This window comes from Panthera pardus, unplaced genomic scaffold, assembly GCF_024362965.1.
Source record: "Panthera pardus isolate Hobbes unplaced genomic scaffold, ASM2436296v1 HiC_scaffold_10, whole genome shotgun sequence".
Classification (NCBI taxonomy): Eukaryota; Metazoa; Chordata; class Mammalia; order Carnivora; family Felidae; genus Panthera; species Panthera pardus.
Genome location: NW_026526655.1, coordinates 106,936,301 through 106,957,016, shown reverse-complemented (window position 1 = coordinate 106,957,016; position 20,716 = coordinate 106,936,301). Strand labels below are relative to the sequence as shown.

At 38.5% G+C, this 20,716-nt stretch overlaps 1 protein-coding gene across 3 annotated transcripts in view; it reads right to left on the bottom strand.

Annotated features, from left to right (window-relative positions):
• Positions 1 to 20,716, bottom strand: part of CNTNAP5 (contactin associated protein family member 5) — an 801,428-nt gene that overhangs the window by 414,150 nt on the left and 366,562 nt on the right. For all 3 annotated transcript variants that reach the window (XM_019469410.2, XM_053909896.1, XM_019469409.2), the window contains exons 5-6: positions 16,339 to 16,542; positions 2,720 to 2,904 (exon numbers count right to left, since the gene is read on the bottom strand). In XM_019469410.2, coding sequence (XP_019324955.2) covers positions 2,720 to 2,904; positions 16,339 to 16,542 — 389 coding nt within the window. The remainder of the gene's footprint in view (positions 1 to 2,719; positions 2,905 to 16,338; positions 16,543 to 20,716) is intronic.

Here is a 20,716-nt window from a genome sequence, read left to right as displayed (position 1 = left end):
TTTCTCTTTTTGCAATTACTTAAATTTGGCAAAGAAAGATAATTGATATTCATAGATTTCCAGTTATCAGCCACTCAAAAAAAAAAAAAAAAAAAAAAAAAAAAAAGATCTGGTAGCTTCCTGAGTCAAGAAGGGACAAATTCTCTTTTGAATTTAATGCATGGCATATCTCATCAACAGTATGCTAAGCTAAAGTTAGGATCAAAAGATGAAGTCCTTCTTATAGCTCATGATGGTGATTGAAAAAAAATAAGTCAGTTCCTAATTTTTCAATTATTCATATCCACCTCTGCTGTTCTAGAATGTACCCCACTGGTGACAGATATTGTCTTTTAACAGAGTGTCCCCACCATCTGTCCAACAATCCCCTGCCTTCAAGTCTAAGCTAGAGTGTAACTGCTCTGAAACAGTGATTTTCTGGGGCACTTGGGTGGCTCAGTTGGTTAAGAGCCCAACTCTTGGTTTTAGCTCAGGTCACGCGCTCGCGGTTCACGTGATAGAGCCTCCTTGGGATTCTCTCCCCCAACCCCCCCACCCCCATTTCTCCCTCTCTCAGAATAAATAAATAAACTTTAAAAAAATTAAAACAGTGGTTTTCGAATGGTAGCGTTCATCACAGTCACCTGCTAAAAACAGATTTCTGAGCCCTTCCTCTGGAGTTTCTAATCAGCAGGTCTGGGTGAGACCTGAGTGATTTTATTTTTAACAAATCCCCAAGGGATGTTAATTGGGCTGATTCCTGAAACAGACATTCAGAACTACTAGTCTAAAACATAAAACTAGCCACAATCCTGCAAAATGTCCTTCAGAGGCCCCTTAGCCCCCATAGTTTAAGTTCGCTAACACAGGTCACATGGCTTATCATCATCTGCGTCTTCCCAAATTCTTAAGTTTGATCTCTAACATACCCTGCCTCACGTGGCATGTTCATAAAGGTTTAAAATCTGGCTGTTCAGGGTGTGGCTCACACACATATATGTTATGTGTGTGTGTGTGTGTGTGTGTGCCTACACAAGCATGAGATTATTTTACTGATAGAAACATGTAGACACAATTTGCAAATAACATACGATAACCTTTATTGTAAATGCCATGTAACCAGTTGATTCTTATAGACTGCTTTTGTTGATTTTTCACTGAATTCATTTATCGGTGTTCACATGCAGTCTCTGTCACATACGCTTTTATTTAATTTTTAAAATAAATTTTAACAACCCTTTACAAATGTAAATTTTATTCTTAACTCACAGGCTCCAGGAAAACAGGCTTCAAGCCAGACTTGACCTACAGGCTGTAGTTCACAAATCCCTGGTCTGGACAATTTACATAACAATAAACCAAGCCCTAATTTATAGCATTTGCCCAAATCCCTGGCACAAATATACTCACCATGGTGGATTTCAAACTACCAAAGGGATGTCACTGAATATGAAATTGGGAAGAGATGTACTGTAGCAAACCCAATTTACAATATTTTTACTGCACAAATACAACAGATATAAAAAACCTCAAGAGTACATATAGATAGATGCATAGGTAGGTAAGTAGATGGATAGATGGATAAATTGATATAACATAGTAAAATAATTAGGCATTAATGAATGCATTACTTTTAAAAATACTTCAGTGAATTATTAGTTTATTTAACTTAATTTTTAAAGTCCGTGTTTGCCATCCAGTTCACAAAATTCCTGAAAAATCTACCAGTTGGCCCTCATGCGTCAATATCAGCTGGTCCAACATACCATTGCCTGTCTATTGTTTCAAACCCAATAAATACTGGACTGTGATATCTCATGCCTGGCCTGGCCTGCCTTTCTAACCTTCGTCATCAGGCTAGTGCTCTTCTTCTTTCAAGACTCAAAAGTGTCTCTTTCCAGATACCTTCCAGGTCTCCCTAGGTTGAGCCAAATACCCTCTTCCCAGTATCCCTGCAATGCCCCTCACTTCTCCTCCCGGTAGGTTTTACTCCCTTATGCCACAGCAGCTCATCTCTGGGTCTGGGTCTGCTACTGGACTGTATGCTTCTCCAACTCAGGAACTCTGTCTCAGCCATCTCTGTATGTTGATGGCTTAAAACAAAGTCCAGTATACAGCTGGGGCACAATACTTGTTGAACTGAACTACTAGCCAAGATGGATAACTGTTGGCTGCCAGTTTGCAGAATTGTGTGCAATCTTCTTTGTGTTGTAAGTCTGGTGCATTTCGTGGTGCCTCTTGTATAAGAAAACAAGAAAGAACCAACTGTCCACATGTACTGTCAAAAGTTTGCATAGGAATGAAGGTAAAAAACAAGTGCATATCATGTGGATTTCAGATTCCTTTGGATTTTGTTTATCTTTCTTTCTTTAAATCCAGGTATTACTGACAAATAATATTGTATTAGTATAATTTCTGTATCTCCCTAGCTATTCTCAAAATTGATTTTTGAAAACAGTCCAGCTGAGTGTAACTATGAGACTACACAGTGATCCAGGAAGGCTACAAGCAGAACACATCTATAAAAGTGAACAAGGAGATTTCCTGATTTTAAAATGCACGCAATTTGCTAATGCCCCATTACTGCCAAGGCATGTACCCCACACTCATGGGTCAGATGCCTTCCTTGGACTCTTCCACTGAAGGCTGCCTGAGCAATTCTCTCCATTGCTCTTCTGTTGGCCAATTTTTACTGATATTGAGCAAGGGGCCTGGGGACCTGCGGGGAGAGTCAACTCACCTCATAGTCGATGTCTAGGGCATCAGCCTCACCCTTGGTACGGAAATGCTGCGTGTGCTTGTCCACTGTGAAGTTCACCTGCTTGCCAACCCGCTCGATAAGGACCGAGTGCCAGTGCTGGTCATCCAGCAGACTGCCCAGGGTGGCTGAGGGTGGGCTGCTGCTGAGCCGAGGTTTGCTGTCATCTGTGAAGGAGAGAGGAAGACGGGATGGCATCTGTGCACAAGGGCAGTCTTGAGTACGGGAACATTCTGCAAGCAATGTCAGCTCTATATCCTAACGGTCAACCATGATTCTCCCTCCACAGGCCCAGGACCGTGCTGGGCTTGTAAGGGAATAACAAGGTTTGCCCACAGATTCAAAGAACAAAATCTAGGTCAGATGATAAAAACATCCCATTGTAGACATGAAAGGACACGTTTGCAGAATGTGAACAATGAAATAATAAAATAAACCATATCCTAATGGTCATCGATCATATCGAAAACAGAGGGTATCACATTTAGAGATAATACACACACGTTGTGTTTGAACGACTCTTGAATGAAGAAAACGAATCTTGAGTTATGCCTTGGAGGAAAAGTGGATTCTGGAGAAGTGAAGGGAAGGCAATGGGCACACTGAGTTAGGTTAAGTCTGCGGTCAAAGGCAACGATGAGGAAATCGTCACATCTGCTGCCATTTTCAAGTGCCTACTATATTATACGAACAGCACATAAGTAGGAAGCTTATATCCTTCATCTTTAATCCTCTTAGGGAAAATTATTACCTGAATTTCACAAATAAGAAACTTGAGGATCAGTGAGGTTAAGCACCCATGACCCAGAGATGTAGCCAGCGTTCAAATCCAGGTCCACTTGAGCCTTTTTACTCTGACGATAGTATGGCTCATAGGCATTGATTCAACCAAAATGGAGCTTGGAGGAGAGCCCTCAGGAGAGAGGGACCATGAGAGATTCCAGTGAAGAAGTATATTTTACCATCAAGTTGGGCTTGTTCGCCCCCCACCATGTCCCTCTTCCAATTTTTATGGAAGTTCCTGCCAGTACCTTTTGTCCAAAAGATTACAACATTTTTCCTTAGAACAGCTCAGATTTAGCTAAATGAGCAGTTAAATGCAATTAATTATGACTTATATATAAACTTTCAAGTTTTTGAGTGTTTTATTATTCGGTCCCCTTAGAAACTGAAAGCTGAATGTCTTCCTCCTCTCTTCTAAGTCATGTTTTACCAGAGTGCTGTAACAGCATGCTCAACAGTGTGGCATTAAGGGGGCAGGAGCTGCCATTTCCCCCGTAGGCTGCTCACTCCCACCTTCATTATGGCCCCAAGGCACTGCTTCCTTCATAACACTTGGTTGCTTCATATGGGGGTGGTGGTGGGTATCAAACTTATTGTAATTGAAAAATGATAGGCGGTGCATTCATAGCTGACATTATTTCATTGATTTGTTCATTATCCCACATTGTTTGAGTTCTTGCCATTGGTGAAATTATGCTAACGATTAAAAGATATTTTTTTCTCTCTCCCTCCTCCCTTCACCTTCTCCATTTCTTCTTTTTTTCTCTCCTTCCTTCCTTCCTTCTCCCCTTCTTTATTCTCTCCCTTTCTTCCTTTCCTTCCATAAAAAGGCACTGATACCAGGGTACTTGGGTGGCTCAGTGGATTAAGCATCTGACTCTTGATTTCGGCTCAGATCATAATCTCATGGTTCATGGGATCAAGCCCAGGATCGGGCTTTGTGCTAATGGCACAGAGCCTGCTTAGGATTCTCTTTCTCCCTCTCTCTCTCTCTGCCCTTCCCTTACATGCCATGTGCTCACTTTCTCTCTTTCTCAAAAATAAATATATAAACATTAAAAAGAAAAAAGGCACTGATATCTACCTGTACTGGCTATAGTGATATATAGTGGCATGTGATATATAAAGGAGATAAAGGAGATACAGAGTTAAAAGGCTCATTTCCCTCCTTGAAAGTCTTAATGTGGAGTCTCTCAATAAGTAAATTGATAAAAAGTATGCTGCTGGTATATAGCATTTAGTGCCAGGAGCCAAGCAAATGCAGGCTAGGCAGCTGTGAAGCTCCAAAGGAGCAGTGACAGGTTTAAGATTTGGCTGGAAGAAGGAACACCCCCACACAGCCAGGAGAAGCACGTGCCAAGGCTAGGAGATAGAGGGGAACGTGGTAGGGGAGTCCACGCAGCAGTGTGCCATGACCACACCAGCCTGGCTTATATCATCTGGGAATAGTGTGCTAGTGTGTGTGACATAACCATGCATTTCATTTACCTTTAAGAAATGGGCATGTGGTGAATTAGTAAATCAGAGATTACTAACTCAGATTAACATCTCAGAAAGCAATTTATTAATTTATTAGGAACTCAAATCACATTGAGGGTGAGAGAGGAGCGTCTTGGAATTTTTGTTGTTGTTGTTTGCTTACTCTTACATAAAAAAAGATTATTTTGGCAGCTGTATGAGAATTTGATCAGAAGGCAAGTAAGACTGGCAGTAATCAGATGGGGGACCCAGGGGCTTAGGAAAAGAGAAGGCATAAAGGATGCATTTCCAAGTGTAATAAGGAGCTAACATGTGGCAACTTCACTTGGATATTTTCCCTTGGATATTGGAGGGGGAAGTAATAAAGGAAGAGTCCCCTAGGGATGACTTTTAGTTTAGTTTTTTTTTTTTTTCTTGAGCAGATGCATGAAAAGTGGTACCAGTCATGAGATAAGAAAGAGAGAGAACATCTCCCTCTCTCTCTATCTTGCTCTTTTTCTCTCTCTCCCCATAACACACACACACACACACACACACACACACCCTTTATTTTTAAAATAAAATTTTTCTAAAGGCTAATGAACTATTGAAGGAAACGTAGTGTGCCTTATAAACAGTTAGTTCCAGGTAATAAGCCACGTGAAATTAATCGTAGAGATTTCACTTTGGTATGGGCCTCAATTTTTTTCTTAAAAATTAAAAATGCATGATGTAGCAATTATTTCTAAACAGTAAGTCACAAACATTAAACATTTGAAAATGTAATGCCACTGCAAGTCACAGAATGAAAAAAAAAAAAAAAGGAAAAGGAACCATATCCTTTCTTCCTACTTATTTATTCTATGTGCTGCTTTTGGTGGGTTTTGGAGATATACTGAGTTCTTTAATAAAGCCAAGGATAATGATTAAAGCAAAGTATTTAAATATTTTTTTTTCTGTACTATTATTCCAGCTTCACAAGGTGAATTTAATTACAAATGGGTCAAAGTGACTATATATATATTTTAACTTTCTGGATTCAGTAATGAATCTTCCTCCATCCTTGCCTCCATATGCTAATCTTCCATGTATGTCCTATAAAGAATTGCTGTTATTAATGTCTTCTTTCTCCTTCCAAAAAACCTGAGGCATATGCAAGCCAGTGTGTGTGTATACACACACACACAATTTATTTATATATACACATATATATACTTTATATATATGCACTCTGTATGCATATAAAACTTATATGTACATATATACTTTATATAAATGCAATACATACACACATTAAATATATGCATATATAGCAATATATGCAAGACTATATACGCACATATGCACACATATATATATGCAAAGATATTCTTTATTTCTCCTCATTAATGTTTTACCTTAATGATGAAATACAGTTCACAACTTTTGTGTACCTTTTCATTTTCCCTTAATTTATCCTCGGAGTTTTCTTACATCAGTATATAAAAAGCTGCCTCATTCTTTTTTGCAGCTGCATAGCATTCCATTGAATGATATATGTGATATGCATTTTAACCAGTTTCCTATGAATAAATGTTGAAGCAGTCTCTCTATTATTGATACTTAAAACTTCTCAAATACCTTGTATGTAGACAGCACTTTGGATGTGTGTAGACAGCACTTTGGATTTCTGTAACATGCATTCTTAGGTAAGGATCTGGTGGTCAAAAGTTTTCACATATGCAATTTTGACAGGTACTGTCGAATTGTCCTCTAGGAAAGTTGTGACAATTCAAACTCCTACCAGCAAGTTATGAGAGTGATTCTTCTGCACAGGTTTGTCAAGAAAATATGTTCAAGCTTTTGGAATTCTGCCTAATAGATAAAAACAGTATATTTCTGAGCAGTTTTAATATACATTTCCCTTAAAGTGAATGATTTTGAAAATATTTTCATTTTTAATTCCTTTTTATGAACTATTTCCTCACATTTCTTGCCTATTTCTTGTGTCAAATTCCTTATCAATTTGTATTTAGTCCATTGTCTGTAATGTGAATGGTGCCAATACCTTGTTGCTGTTCTTTGTTTTTTGCTTTCACTTTAAATTTTTTTTCTATTTTTAAATTTTTTTTGTCATTCAGACATTCTTGGTTGAAAAAGCCACCATTTTCTTTTTCATTTATGGCTTGTTTTATGTATTTTTGTTATACTTTAATGCCCTTCCATTTTGAGATCATTAAAGAATTCTCCCATTTTTTCCACTTCATTTCATTTGAATTTTATTCCGATGCATATGACATAAGGTAGAGTTCCTCCTTTATTTTATCTTTTTAAAGCGTATTTTAATTTATTTTAAGAGACAGACAGCAAGCAGGGGAAGGGCAGAGAGAGAGAGAGAGAGAGAGAGAGAGAGAGAGAGAGCAAGAGAGACAAGTAGGCTCCCCTGTGTCAATGCATGGCTCGAACTCACAAACATGAGATCATGACCTGAGCTGAAACCAAAAGTCAGAAGCTTAACTGACTGAGCCACCCAGCACCCCCCACTCCTATTTTGTCTTTTTAAATGGCTAACTATATGTCCCTGATCCGTTGTTTTAAAATCGTTAGGTGATTTTTTTTTTTTAAGTAAACCAGGTGTACAACTTCCAAATGTAATACTAAATTGGATGAGTTGATATGTTACCCTGATTGGATCAAGGTTCTCTGGGCATGTATATTGGGATCTTTAAATTCTGAAACTTCAAGGAGTAAATTTCTAAGTTGGCTGCTACCACCATAGTCTACCTACTTCTATCCACTGGAACCACCATCACCACCACTGTCATGCCTCAGAACACCTGGGAAGAGGAAGTAGCTTCTGTAATCCCATCAGTACATACCCTCATCAACATTAAAGTCAGCCTTCCTCTCCCACACCCTAATCTTACTGCACCAAGTTTGCTATTTCAGCCAATAATCCTGCTCATAATTTTAAAACTTCAGAGGAACAACATTGTATATCTTTTTAAATAAAAGGCAGCTACTTCTGTCTTACTGCACCTAATGAAAACATGAACCTTAATTAACACACTTATCTTCTCATGCAAAATAGGTTATGAAATTTTCATGAATATTTATAGCAATTTGTTGACCTGCCCTCAAAGGTGAATTAACATTGTTCCTTCTTTACATTGTTTACTTACCTGGTCAAATTTATTTATTGCCCAAAAATAATGCAAAAGAAAATCCCACCAATTCTTTTGAAAAAAAAATCAATACATACTTAGGAACTAAAAAATGTTCATAACTTTTTACTTAGTAACCTACTTTCTGGAAGTCTCTTCTAAAAAAAAAACCTAAAATTAAAATATGAATGTTTTAAAAATATCTAATAATTTAAATATTAGAGATAATGTCCAATCGTTTGGAAAGAGACAAAAAAAAAAAAACAACTTTGAGTAAACTTAGGCAGAATCACCAGATGGAATATTACATATGAATCTAAATAATACATACAAAGTATTTATATCATTTCAAAAGTATACTCAGTAGTAACTGCTATTTTTTGATAACATTAAAAAATAACATTTAATAAAAGGGGTATTAAATAGTGTGCACCTTCCTGATTTAAATTATAAAAAGGCAGGGGGGAAGCCTGGTGGCTGTCAGTTAAGCCTCTGACTCTTGATCTCAGCTCATGTCATGATTGCATGGTCATGAGATCAAGCCCCATGTTGGGCTCTGTGCTGACAGTGTAGAACCTGCTTGGGATTTTCTCTCTCTTTCAAAAAGAAATAAACATTAACAACAATTAATGTTTATATCTTTTTGAGAGAAAGAGTGAGACAGAGTGTGAGCAGGGAAGGGCCAGAGAGAGGGAGACACAGAACAGGAAGCAGGCTCCAGGCTCTGAGCTGTCAGCATAGAGCCCCACGCGGGGCTCGAACTCACAGACCATGAGATCATGACCTGAGCTGAAGTCGGATGCCCAACCGACTGACCCACCCAGGTGCCCCAAAATAAATAAATATTTTTAAAAAAACTTAAAATAAATTATAAAAAGGTAGGATAGAAAAGTATATATAAGGACTAAGTAACAAGTATGGAAAGGAAACAGATAAGCACTATGTGAAAATAAACAAAAACATGCATTTACTAAAATATTAAGAGGCTTTGATTTCTTTTTTTTTTTCTGCTGTTTTTAGAGTGGGCATAACTATCTTTGATAATGAGAAAAATAATAAAATTCATTACAAACAAATTCCTTATCATGCATTCCGGGTTCATTGAAAACTATATAGAAGTGATGTATAAATTACTGACTATTCCCTGCAGTACAAGTTACTTCTTTATTAACAAAAAAGTGGAGGATGTGAATGAATTTCACCCACACCTCCATCAATCATGCTACGCTAACATTCAGAAATCTTGTATTAAAACAAACTGAGTGAAAATTAGTTTGTTTAAACAATTGGGGAAACAGGGAATTTCTGAAATTCATCAAGAAGGACGTTTTGAATTGTACCTACACTAGATGTTACCATAAAGAAAGATGAATGTTAGTCTTAGGAAATGTTCTATCTTACCAAGACATGTCCATTATTAGAAATTAAGAAACACTTAATTCTCAAGAGATTATCAAACTCTTTATCCTGAGATACATATTTCAAGTTTTTCCTCAGTGGCAAGTGAGGTTCGACCACTAGCTTTCAGTAGTTTCCAATTTCTTAAGGCAAGATAAAAATGCCCATGGGCAACTGTGGAGGTCAAAGACAAAAATATGCAGAAGTTACCTTTTAGGCCAGGAACATGTTAGGGAATAAAACAACCTTTTACTCAAAAACAAAAAACCACTTGTTTTCATGTGGTTTGAGATACATTTAAAATGAAACAATGTAAATATTCTCAAGGCCCTAAAGCAGGTAACAATTTTTACAGGAAGCTTGCAATGTTTCCAAAATATTTATGATTTAATTTCTCATCTTTTTCCCCTGCCAACATACTGTGGATATGCATGCCAATTTCTCCACCCTTAGACTTAACATTTTCTGTTTAAGGGCACACATTATCACTAGGTTTTCACCCAAAGTCGTCTTTGTTTGGATCTTCTTGCTTGGTCTTATGTTAGCAGTTCAAACATAGATGCCACATCACCTTTCACAATTGGTGAACTTCAGATCACCTGAGCAAAAGGGAAAGGGAACTCTTGTTTCGGATTGTATTTCTGCAAAAAGTCACTAGTGGAAAGGGCTTCATTTACTGTTCAGGAAATAGGTGGCCACTCGTATGGAAGTCTCTAATGCCTGCCTCCATCTGACCTTCAGAACTGACCTTTCCACCTTTAATTTTTCAGATTATCAACATCGGTATTCACTTATATTATAAATTTCTCACATAATGTGAGCACTTTATACATGTTGTTTCAATCGTTCCTGACCAAAACCCTGCAAAAAGCTCTGTCAAAGAAGACACACGACTCACCCAAGAACACAGAGTTAGGGTTACAACCCAGCTCTATCTTATTCCAACATTAATATTCTCACTACTACCCTTATTGGAAAAAAAAAAAGATACTCCCATTCACCCTCATTTCTTACCTTCTGCATCCCACCATACACATGTGTAAGTTATGCAGCTTAGCTTAGCAGGAAAGAGTCTGATGGATGGAAAGCAAAAAGTTGTGGAAAAGAAACATGGGGCAACACTAAGGGGGAAGACTAAGATTTAGAAGAAGGCAAATTTCAACTCCATAGGCTATCCAGTATTACAAAGACCCTTGTTTGGCAAGATGCAGGGCTAATGAATATTTTCCTAAGTGCTCAAGTGAAGACTTTCTGGAAAAAAAGAAAAAAAAATTTAAAAAATTAAAAAAAAAAAACAAAAACAAACAAACAAGAAGCTAACAGTAAGCCACATGATACCGGGGTATTTGACTCTCAAATCAGAGAAAATATTTATGTATCACTAAAGAAATGAAACATACTTCTTTAATTGTTAGGAAATTTCTAAAATTCATTCAATAAAACACTTGCCAGATTTAGGGATGGTTGTTCAAGTCCGACCCCTAATGTGTATCCATCTTCTGTGACTGCTGCTATGTTAAAAAACACTATCTTTTTTTTTTTTAATTTTTTATTTAATTTATTTTTTAAATTGACATCTAAGTTAGTTAGCATGTGGTGCAACAATGATTTCAGGAGTAGATTCCTTAATGCCCCTTACCCATTTAGCCCATCCCCCCTCCCACAACCCCTCCAGTAACCCTCTGTTCTCCATGCTTAAGAGTCTCAGGTTTTTGTCCCCTTCCTTGTTCTTATATTATTTTTGCTTCCCCTCCCTTATGTTCATCTGTTTTGTAACTTAAAATCCTCATAAAAACACTATCTTAATACAGTTATGGTATATGGTTTTGATAATACATAATTATATTTTTAAATTAATATTAAAAAGGTAGAATGTAAATAGAAATAATTAGTTTACCAGGTTAAGAACTCCCTGAATATAGGGACAGGTAAATAGAACTTTTAACCCCCAGTGGCTAGCTTAGAATCTGATTTAATATACTTGTTCAACAAATTGTTACTACATTAGTGACAAAATTTATGAAAAATGGATGCACCTTATCCCCATGATACTTTGAAACACCTGTCTTCCTCTATTTTTCATAATAAAATGCCCAGGTAAGTTGGGGTTCATCCATAATGCTTTTCTGGGCTCCTCTCTCCCACCCTGATCCTTCCATTGTCACAATTTAACATATGAACTTGGACTTCATGATATTTAATATATAATTATTTCATAAAGATTTATAGCATCTTAATTATTAATGTCAGGGCATTGGGGTAGGACTGGAGAGGGTTCTAATCCAAGGTCTAACATAATGCAACTGTGTGATCTTGGGCAACTGACTACATCACTGACCATCAGTTCCTTCATCTGGAAATGGGTTTGGATATTTTTTAGGACTATCATGTGATTTTAAATGAAATATGTATTTAATGTATCTGGTACATGGCATAAGTGCAGGCTCTCAAAAATGGCAACATTTAAAACATCTTCCATGGTATTCAGTACCAACTCAGAAACATGATAAACATTTTATAAATGCATGTGGGTTGGCTTATTCAAATGTCTAGATTTCAAAACAGTATAGTAAATGTCCATTTTACTTTTTGGAGAATATGCAGATCTATCACCTACATCTCCAGATATGACAATAAATTGAATATTCAATCAAGTGCTCTGGCCTCTGAACTCTATGGTTGCTCCCCCAAGGACACTGCTTTACGTGTGTCTATGCTATTCCAGGATTCTCACTTTACTACTGCTGTATTTACTGCACATTGCACATTCTGCCTCAGTTCAAAGGCACTGAACTCTTGTAAGGATGAATGACCAACATGTACTATTGATGTCTTGCTTAGTTCTTACAACAGTTTCCCAGTCATGTAATATCTCAGCTCTTTGATTCTCCCACCTGTATGTGTGGGTTTGTGCCGATGGAATTCTGCAGAGGGCAGACTGCCACAGGTAGTGTGAATGAGATGTGTACAGAGTGAGAAGAGGAATCTCTATAATCTCCTTACGAGAAGAAATCTCTTTCCCATTAATACTTTTAGGGAAAAAAAAATATTGCTTTACCCTAAGAAATTAATTAAATGGGTTGACGTAGGTCAATTTCACCATAGAACTGAGCTGTCCAAGTCAGTCACAGTAGAGGTAACTAGGCAATGTGAATCAACCAGGAAAGAGCATCACTTGGAAAGAACCACAGCCCACAGGACTCCCAAGCAGGAGCCTTGGCAGCTGTCCATGGTGCTGAACCCCTCCACTCTTCTGAATTGCTGACTTGTAAAGTCTCAGATTAGATAAGGACACACACTGGAGAATTGTCACTAAAGGAAAGGCTGCTGGAGTGCCCATGAGAGCTGGGAAAGGAAAAAAACAAAAAACAAACAAACAAAAAAAAAAAAAAAAAAAAGAAAAAGAAACAAAACAACAACTACCTCTTTCATTGGCCTAGCACTATCCTTTAGCCCACTATCTTGGATTCTTGGATTCTTCCTCCCTCATTCCTTCTCTCACCCTCCTGCTTCCCCTCCCTCCCTCTATTTTTTCTTCAGATTTTCTAAAACTGACATATATTTTATAATCTGAACATAACAGTGAAAAAATGGATTGGATGTAATACATTTTAACAGTGGCAATACCTTATAGCTAACTGTGTAAACTGAAGTGATTTATTCTTTTTGATCTTAATATTCCTTATGGGTAATTGGGCTAATTTGGTTTGTTCACCTAACAGGGCTGCTTTGAAGATTGGCTAGGATCCTAGCACATTGTGGGGATTTTATAAATAGCAGGGCGCCATCATAGGAGAGAGAGTGGCACATGAGGGAGCCAGGTGCACAGGCTTGGGGTGAGCAAGCCCAACGGTAACAACGTGCATTGTGCCAGCCCCTGCTATTTTAGATGGAACCCCCGTTTTCCAATGTATTCATTTTTAGGCAGGTGTTTTCCTAAGTTCTGGAGCTATAGCAATGAACAAATGTTGTCCTGACCTTTTGCAATCTACATGACAGATTGTCTGTTATGAGCAAATCAAAGCAGTTATCATCCCCTGTGCCCTTAACTTAGTGCTTCCAGAGATCTGCTGCCTATTTGTGAGGTAGGAAGGGCTAAGGAACTGATACGTGGCAGTGTCTCTCTAGAGAAGAAACATGCAAATTGGCACTGATTTATAAGAAAGTTAGATGGCTGCTTCAAACAGGGAAGTACAGGGAACATCAAATACACAGCATTTCATTTTCTAAGATGAAGAAATTCTCAAACTATGCAGACTACATGAAGAACATATTCTCACTACTGAATCATTCACTCAATGAGGTTTTACTTTGTCACCATCCTGATTAGAAAAACAGGGCACGTGGAATCTGGGGAAAAGAGACTTGCCTTGTTTTTCATTGCAAGGAATAGGTCCTATTTATTTCATATACCATTTCTTTTCAGGAAGGTTGGCATGGAGAAGAGTACAGGGCATTTGGATATTGTTTGATGAAGAAATGAGCAATATTAAGAGCTTATCTTTGGGATCCTTCATTAGGTTCACTTACTGACATGGAATATTAATTTATAATATTTTTGGTTTTCGTGTCCATGCTCTACAAGACAGTTATTCCTTAGCCCCGGATTCTACATAAGTAAACAGAGGCTTGTGGGTTATGTGACTTTCCCCGTAACAAATAGCTGGCACGTGTCTGCAATGAAAACAGTTCTGTTGAGTGACCACACCTACTCCTTTCCATCATCCAATACTGTGAGTGAAACTGGTTTGCAACACTGGATTATGCATGCTGGAGCAGAGCATTGGAGAGGGACGGCATACATAATTGGGAATGGCAGCAACTGGCAGACTGAGTGTCATCAGAAGGTGCCTGCTCTGGCGTTGACAAATAATTGTAACTTCACTCACGATGCACAGTGCTCTCTGAGGCATGGCCAGTTGAGGGGCTCCACTCCATTCATCCACAGTCCCTTCCTCAAAATCGAAGGCCAGTTAATAAACTGATACATCTTTTGCTGAATATGTGTATGTCCGCCCTTCAGATAATTCATTGTTGAGTTGCTTTTGCATGTATGTTAATACAATTAACCAGGTTACTAGCAAATCCTCTTACTGCTTTCTTCTGGGTAAAATTCTGCTTCTAAGGATGCTTTTGGTGGATATGTAATCTAATGCACTAGATGTCAATTTTATAAATTGAACTTGGGATTCCAGATGTTTTCCCTGTTACCCCTGCAAATATTCACCATGGTGGGTAAGAAGATACTCAGAAATGACTCAAAATAGAGGCTTACATAGTTTGGCTTTTGGGATGAGTCCACACTAATTTTTATTCTTATGTCTCTCCTCCTAATTGTGAAAGTATGCTTGAGATTTATTTCCAGCTTTCCATGCAACTTGAACTTACAAACTCAATTCTGCTATGACTGTTCTTCTTTACTCTGATAGCGAATACTTAGTGATAATTATCGTCCACAAGTACAATAACCACCCCTTTCCCAAATGCTAACAAATATGAATGAGAGGCAGGGAATCATTCTCATAAGGAATGGCACTTTGCTGTTCCTTCAGCATGGGCTCGTGGTTTTTTTTGTTTGTTTGTTTTGTGTGTGTGTGTGTGTGTGTGTGTGTGTGTGTTTCTTTTGGTTTCTTTCTCTACAGACGAGCTTTTAGGTTTGCTTTTGCACCTCTGGGAATTCTGCCCCCTGCCGTCAGCACTTGTTTCACTCTTCCTTCAGAAGTACCTTTGAGCACACAAAGGAGGCTGTTCCCTTCTCTTTTGTTCCCTGGAATAGGAAGTTGATTACAATGATGGCCTGCCTGTGGTGAGGCCATGCTGGGTGCCAGCCCACAGCAGGAGGCCAGTGTCCTCAATGCACAGAAGGCAGGAGGACATTCTGTACCAAATTAACTGGTATTTGGCAAGTTTAGGGCTCATCCTGGCACAACCAGGGCACTTGAAGGAAACTGTGTTTGCCTAGAAACTTAGACTTTCCCACTATACATATGACCCTCTATCTCCCTTCAACCAGAAAAAGGACAGAAAAACAGAAAGATAAAGAAAGAACAAATGAAAAAGAGAGAGAGAGAGAGAGAGAGAGAAAGAAGAAAGAAACCAAATAAATTAAAATGTGTCTTCTCTATTTTTCTCTTGGGATTCAACTTTCATAAATGTACCAATTTATGATTGGTCATAAATATACCAATCAGAATAGATTATGAGCAAGCTTCATTAAAATATATGTTCATGGGGGCGCCTGGGTGGCTCAGTCGGTTAAGCGTCTGACTTCAGCTCAGGTCACGATCTTGCAGTCCATGAGTTCAAGCCCTGCGTCGGGGTCTGGGCTGATGGCTCAGAGCCTGGAGCCTGCTTCCGATTCTGTGTCTCCCTCTCTCTCTGCCCCTCCCCCATTCATGCTGTCTCTCTATGTCTCAAAAATAAATAAACTTTAAAAAAAAAAAGCTGCTGAGGATTCAACTCAGTTTAAAAAAAATATATGTTCATGTGTGTTAAATATGCTCAAATTAAATTCTATTACTAAAAAAGATACATCGATGATAGATAGATAGATAGATAGATACATAGATACATGATAGCAATGAACTTGTAGAGCTCCCTACTTGCCAATACTATCTTGTTTCAAAGAATGCTATGTACAGCTTAACTATTTCACAAAATGGTAATTTTTTCTTCTCTGACATGTAAAAGGGGAAAACACCACTGACACTGAGCTCCAGCAATTTTCACCTGATACACCTGGGCAATAAGGAACTGTGACCCACTACGAAATGGAGTTCCTGCTATCTCTACATAGAAAGGAGCAAAGCCTGACCCTACCCAAGTTGAGGTGTAGGGCGAGCCTCCCCTTCTGGAGCTCCAGAGTGATGTGGTCTCCACGTTGACCTTCTCCATGGAACAGGACCCCATCTCCTTGCATGCTCTTGAATTTCAGAGAGATCACATCTTTGAGAGTGCTCATCAGCTTCTGATTGAACCTGTAGAGAAGGGAGCTTCGGCCATCAAAGTCAGCGACATCTGACTCTGGGCAGAGAGAGAGAAAGAGAGAGAGAGAGATCAGTTAATATCCTCATAATTGCTCTTCCTGCTTCCCATCTTAGTTGTTGTCCAAGTTATAGGAATGTTCTTGACATTGGGAAGGTCCCATCTCAACAGGAAGCATATAGACTAGACTCAACTTAATCAGACTCAAGGGGGATTATTCATTTATAAGCAAGCATCACACACTGAATCAAAGTGAACTGATTAGTAGCCTGGAAGTAAAACCCCTCATTAGTGATATGTCATATTTTGCTTGAGGGGACAGGGTGAGAATACCATAAGTACCTACATCAGGCTCTACAGTGTCAGGTGCCTGGTAGTAATAATCTCTCATGATCGATCTTCATTATCAATTTGCTTCCGATATCTGGAGCCACTTGACCTCATCTCAGGTTCAAGGTTAGAGACAGAAAAATACAGTCTATCATTCCACAATTAACTGAATAGTACTGTCTTCTTAGAACCTGTGTTGAAAAATATTGTGAGGTCTCCTCTGAGTTCAGTGGAAAAGAATATGAGGTAAAGGAAAACTTGCTGTTTGTATAGGGAAGGCAAATATATGGCACCCTTACCATCCCTGACTTATCCTGTGTCAGTGATAGCTCTCATTTTAGTTTTTATATATAAAAAGTGTCCAATTACTATTGTTAAAGCAAAGAAGAGAAAGTGAAGAGAAAGATCGTGATTTAAATCAACTCACTTTGTAGATATGTATAAACATATCTGAAAATTATACGTCAAAATGTTAATAGGGATTCTCACCTCCCCAAAGAAATTATAGAAATGACAAGTAAGTATATGAAAAGATGCTCCACATCATGTGTCATTAAGAAAAGGCAAATTAAAACAAGAATGAGATACTGAACACTGACAACAAGAAATGATGGTGAGGATGTGAAGTGACAGGAACTCTCATTCATTTGTGGTAGGAATGCAAAATGGTACAGCTGCTTTGGAAGACAATTTGGTGGCTTCTTATAAAACTAAACATACTCTCATCACACTACCCAGCAGCCTCACTGCTTGGTATTTACACAAAGGAGTTGAAAACTTATGTTCATGCAAAAATCTGCACATGGATGTTTATAGCAGCTTTATTCATAATTGCCAAATCTTGGAAGCCACCAAGATGTCCTTCAGTAGGTGGATGTATAAATAAACTGGTATATTGAGACAGTGGAATATTATTCAGCACTAAAAAGAAATGAGCTAGCAAGCCATGAAAAGACATGAAAGAAATTTAAATGTGTATTACCAAGTGAAATATGCCAATCTGAAAAGGCTACTGTATGATTCCAACAGTATGATGTTCTAGAAAAGGCAAAATTATGGGGACGGTAGGTTCACCAATTGTAGTAAATTTACCATTCTGGCAGGGAATGCTGACAACAGGGGAGGATCTGTATATGTGGAAGCAGGCAGTATGTGGGAAATCTGCATACCTAATTTTGCTGTGAATCTAAAACCACTCTTTAAAAAAGTAAGTCCTTAAAAATAAGTTAATAGAGACTCTACTTGGGAGGTGTTCTATGTTATTTTCACATTAGTTTTCCTATTTTTTTTAATTACAAAAACTTTTACAATGAACACTTATTACTTTTACAATAGAAAAAATTCAAGACTATTTAATATAACTTGAAACAGATTCATTATTTACCATCTTATGTGGGTGGGACAGTGGTGAATGGTGTATGGAAGGGGTGGGATTGGTCTTATTTCAAACCAAGCACTCATAAAAACTCAATTTTTCATTATTCATCAAGCAATTAAAATGCTCGGCTTGAGCATACACAATGATAAATTAAGTATATTATTTTGGCCAAGGATCTAGAAACATTCTTTGTAAAGCCAAAATTACGAAATGAAAATAAAAGTGAAATCATACTTTTACTGTAATTAGTTTTAAGATGCAATTTAGCAATTTATTCCTAAGGAACAAAGTGATTCAAACCAAAAGGTTGCTGAGGACTCCTTAGACCCTAGAAAGAAATACTCCAGCTACAGAGGTTTTCATCAATTCCCACCTCCCTTAGACCCTTCCCATACCACCCATCGCTACCCCTACACCTGTCCCCTGAACTGGACTCCTATCCAAAGCAAATGGAGGCCACAGACAACAATATGTCATCAGTTATGTTGTAATGAGTCCATGCATAGATAAGGTCATGGATTTTAAACAATGATAGTCATAGCTTGTTAGCTGAGTCACCTTGGGCAACTCTATCTCTCTGAGACTTGATTTCCTCCTCTGTAAAATGGGGTACTTAACATCCTTCAGAGAAGACTGCAGTAAGAGTTAAATGTGCTAATACATATAAAGTGACAATACGTACATAGTGATGCCATCATGTCTGACACATTGTGTTACATCAATGGTAGGTAGTAGGGGTATCAATAAGATTGGAATGACTGGAGGGACCTGAGTTCCTAACCAGTCCAATCTGGTGGGTCACACTCCACTTTCTTACCCAAAATGGTGCTATTCCATTTTTCCATTTTTTGAGTCAATGGATTACTGCCCAGGGGATGCCAAGTTTGCCCCAGCTTCTCACACTCTATTTGCAATTCTTCATGAGTGCTGGGTGCATACATTATGAATCCATATTCTCTTCTAATTGTCCCCCTCTGTCACTGCACCAGACTCTGGGTAAGAAACTGGGTCCTTAGGAGCCTGCTGTTGAGTGACACAACACATACTATTTATGGACAGCCACACTAGTATGGGTTATTACGAGCTCTAATAGAGAGTATACCCAGCGTTATGGGAACAGAAAGCTGAAACACTCTATTGTCTGTGGGTGTGGGACAAATGCTTTCATGAGTAAACATGGAGTGTGTTATTACTTCACAGACACACCTTGTGCCCTGTGTCTCAGCTTGAAGTACACAGGCACTCTCTCCACTCCACGGCCCTACTCCCCTCCCTCCTGATCCATCACAGCATTTATGACCTGCATTATGTTCCCTCTAATGTCTGGCTAATCTAGTAACTAATTTGGTGATATAAGTGTTGATGACCCAGGTTACCTCCAAGAAAACACATCTCCCTATTGCCACGAAACCTAAAGGAGACAGAGGCAATCGATAGAAACAAAAACAACAAATATTGTTGGAAGTCTAACAGTCCTGGGTTTCAATTATGGTCTTGCCATTTATAAGCTGGAAGACTTGAGGCAACTCAAGTGATGTCTTTGAGCTTCAGTCTTCTTATCTGTACAATAGGGCTAAGCGAAGCCTACCCTACAAAGTCGTCATGAGAATTCCATAAACTGTACCTGGAAATGAAGAGTCAGTATCTCACACCCCTCATCTCATCCATCATTAATCCAAAGGCATTACTTACAGTGCTAAAGATTTGTGCATGGTATGAAGACAATCCAAAGAACACGGCTGATTCAGTATCTGTCATATCACACTGAGCAGGTATGCATTGAAGCCTACATCATCACCTTCATAGTCTTAAAATAGCCTTGTAACTGCCGTCCCTGATTGTACATTTGCTACTTCCCTCTGACCCATTCTCTCATCTTCATAAAACATAAGTAACATTACCCATCACCTTCACTGAAGCCCTTCAGTGAACTCTCTTTACACTGAGAATTAAATTCTGTCTCTGAGACTTCCTGTGATCTGGCCTTCCTGCTTTCCCACCTCATCTTTGACTTCCTTCCCCAACCCTGACTCCACTGTATGCACAATGTACTTTCAACGTACATGCATGTGCAACGTGGGGGGTAGTCTGGATATGTAGAGAGCACACGTCATGAGCCCTGTGATGTCATGTATATCTGTATCTGTATCTGTATCTATATCTGTATCTGTATCTATATCTATATCTATATCTGTATCTATATCTATATCTATATGTATACAGATACAGATATAGATATAGATTTATGTGAACTTGATTTCAATCAGCCTATGAGGAACCTACTATTTGGGTTCCAGTTTTACAAGTGAAGAAACTGTGGTTCAAAGAGGTGCAGAAGTATGAAGTTAGCAAGTGGCAGAGCCAGGATTCCAACCTGCCCCACCTGACTTTACCCACTCTGCATGTGCTGAGCACTTACACGAGGTCCACCCCTGTCTCACTGATGCTCTCATTTCCAGCTGTCAGGCAGGTGCTTGGCCATTCCATAAGGGGTTAGGGATTAGC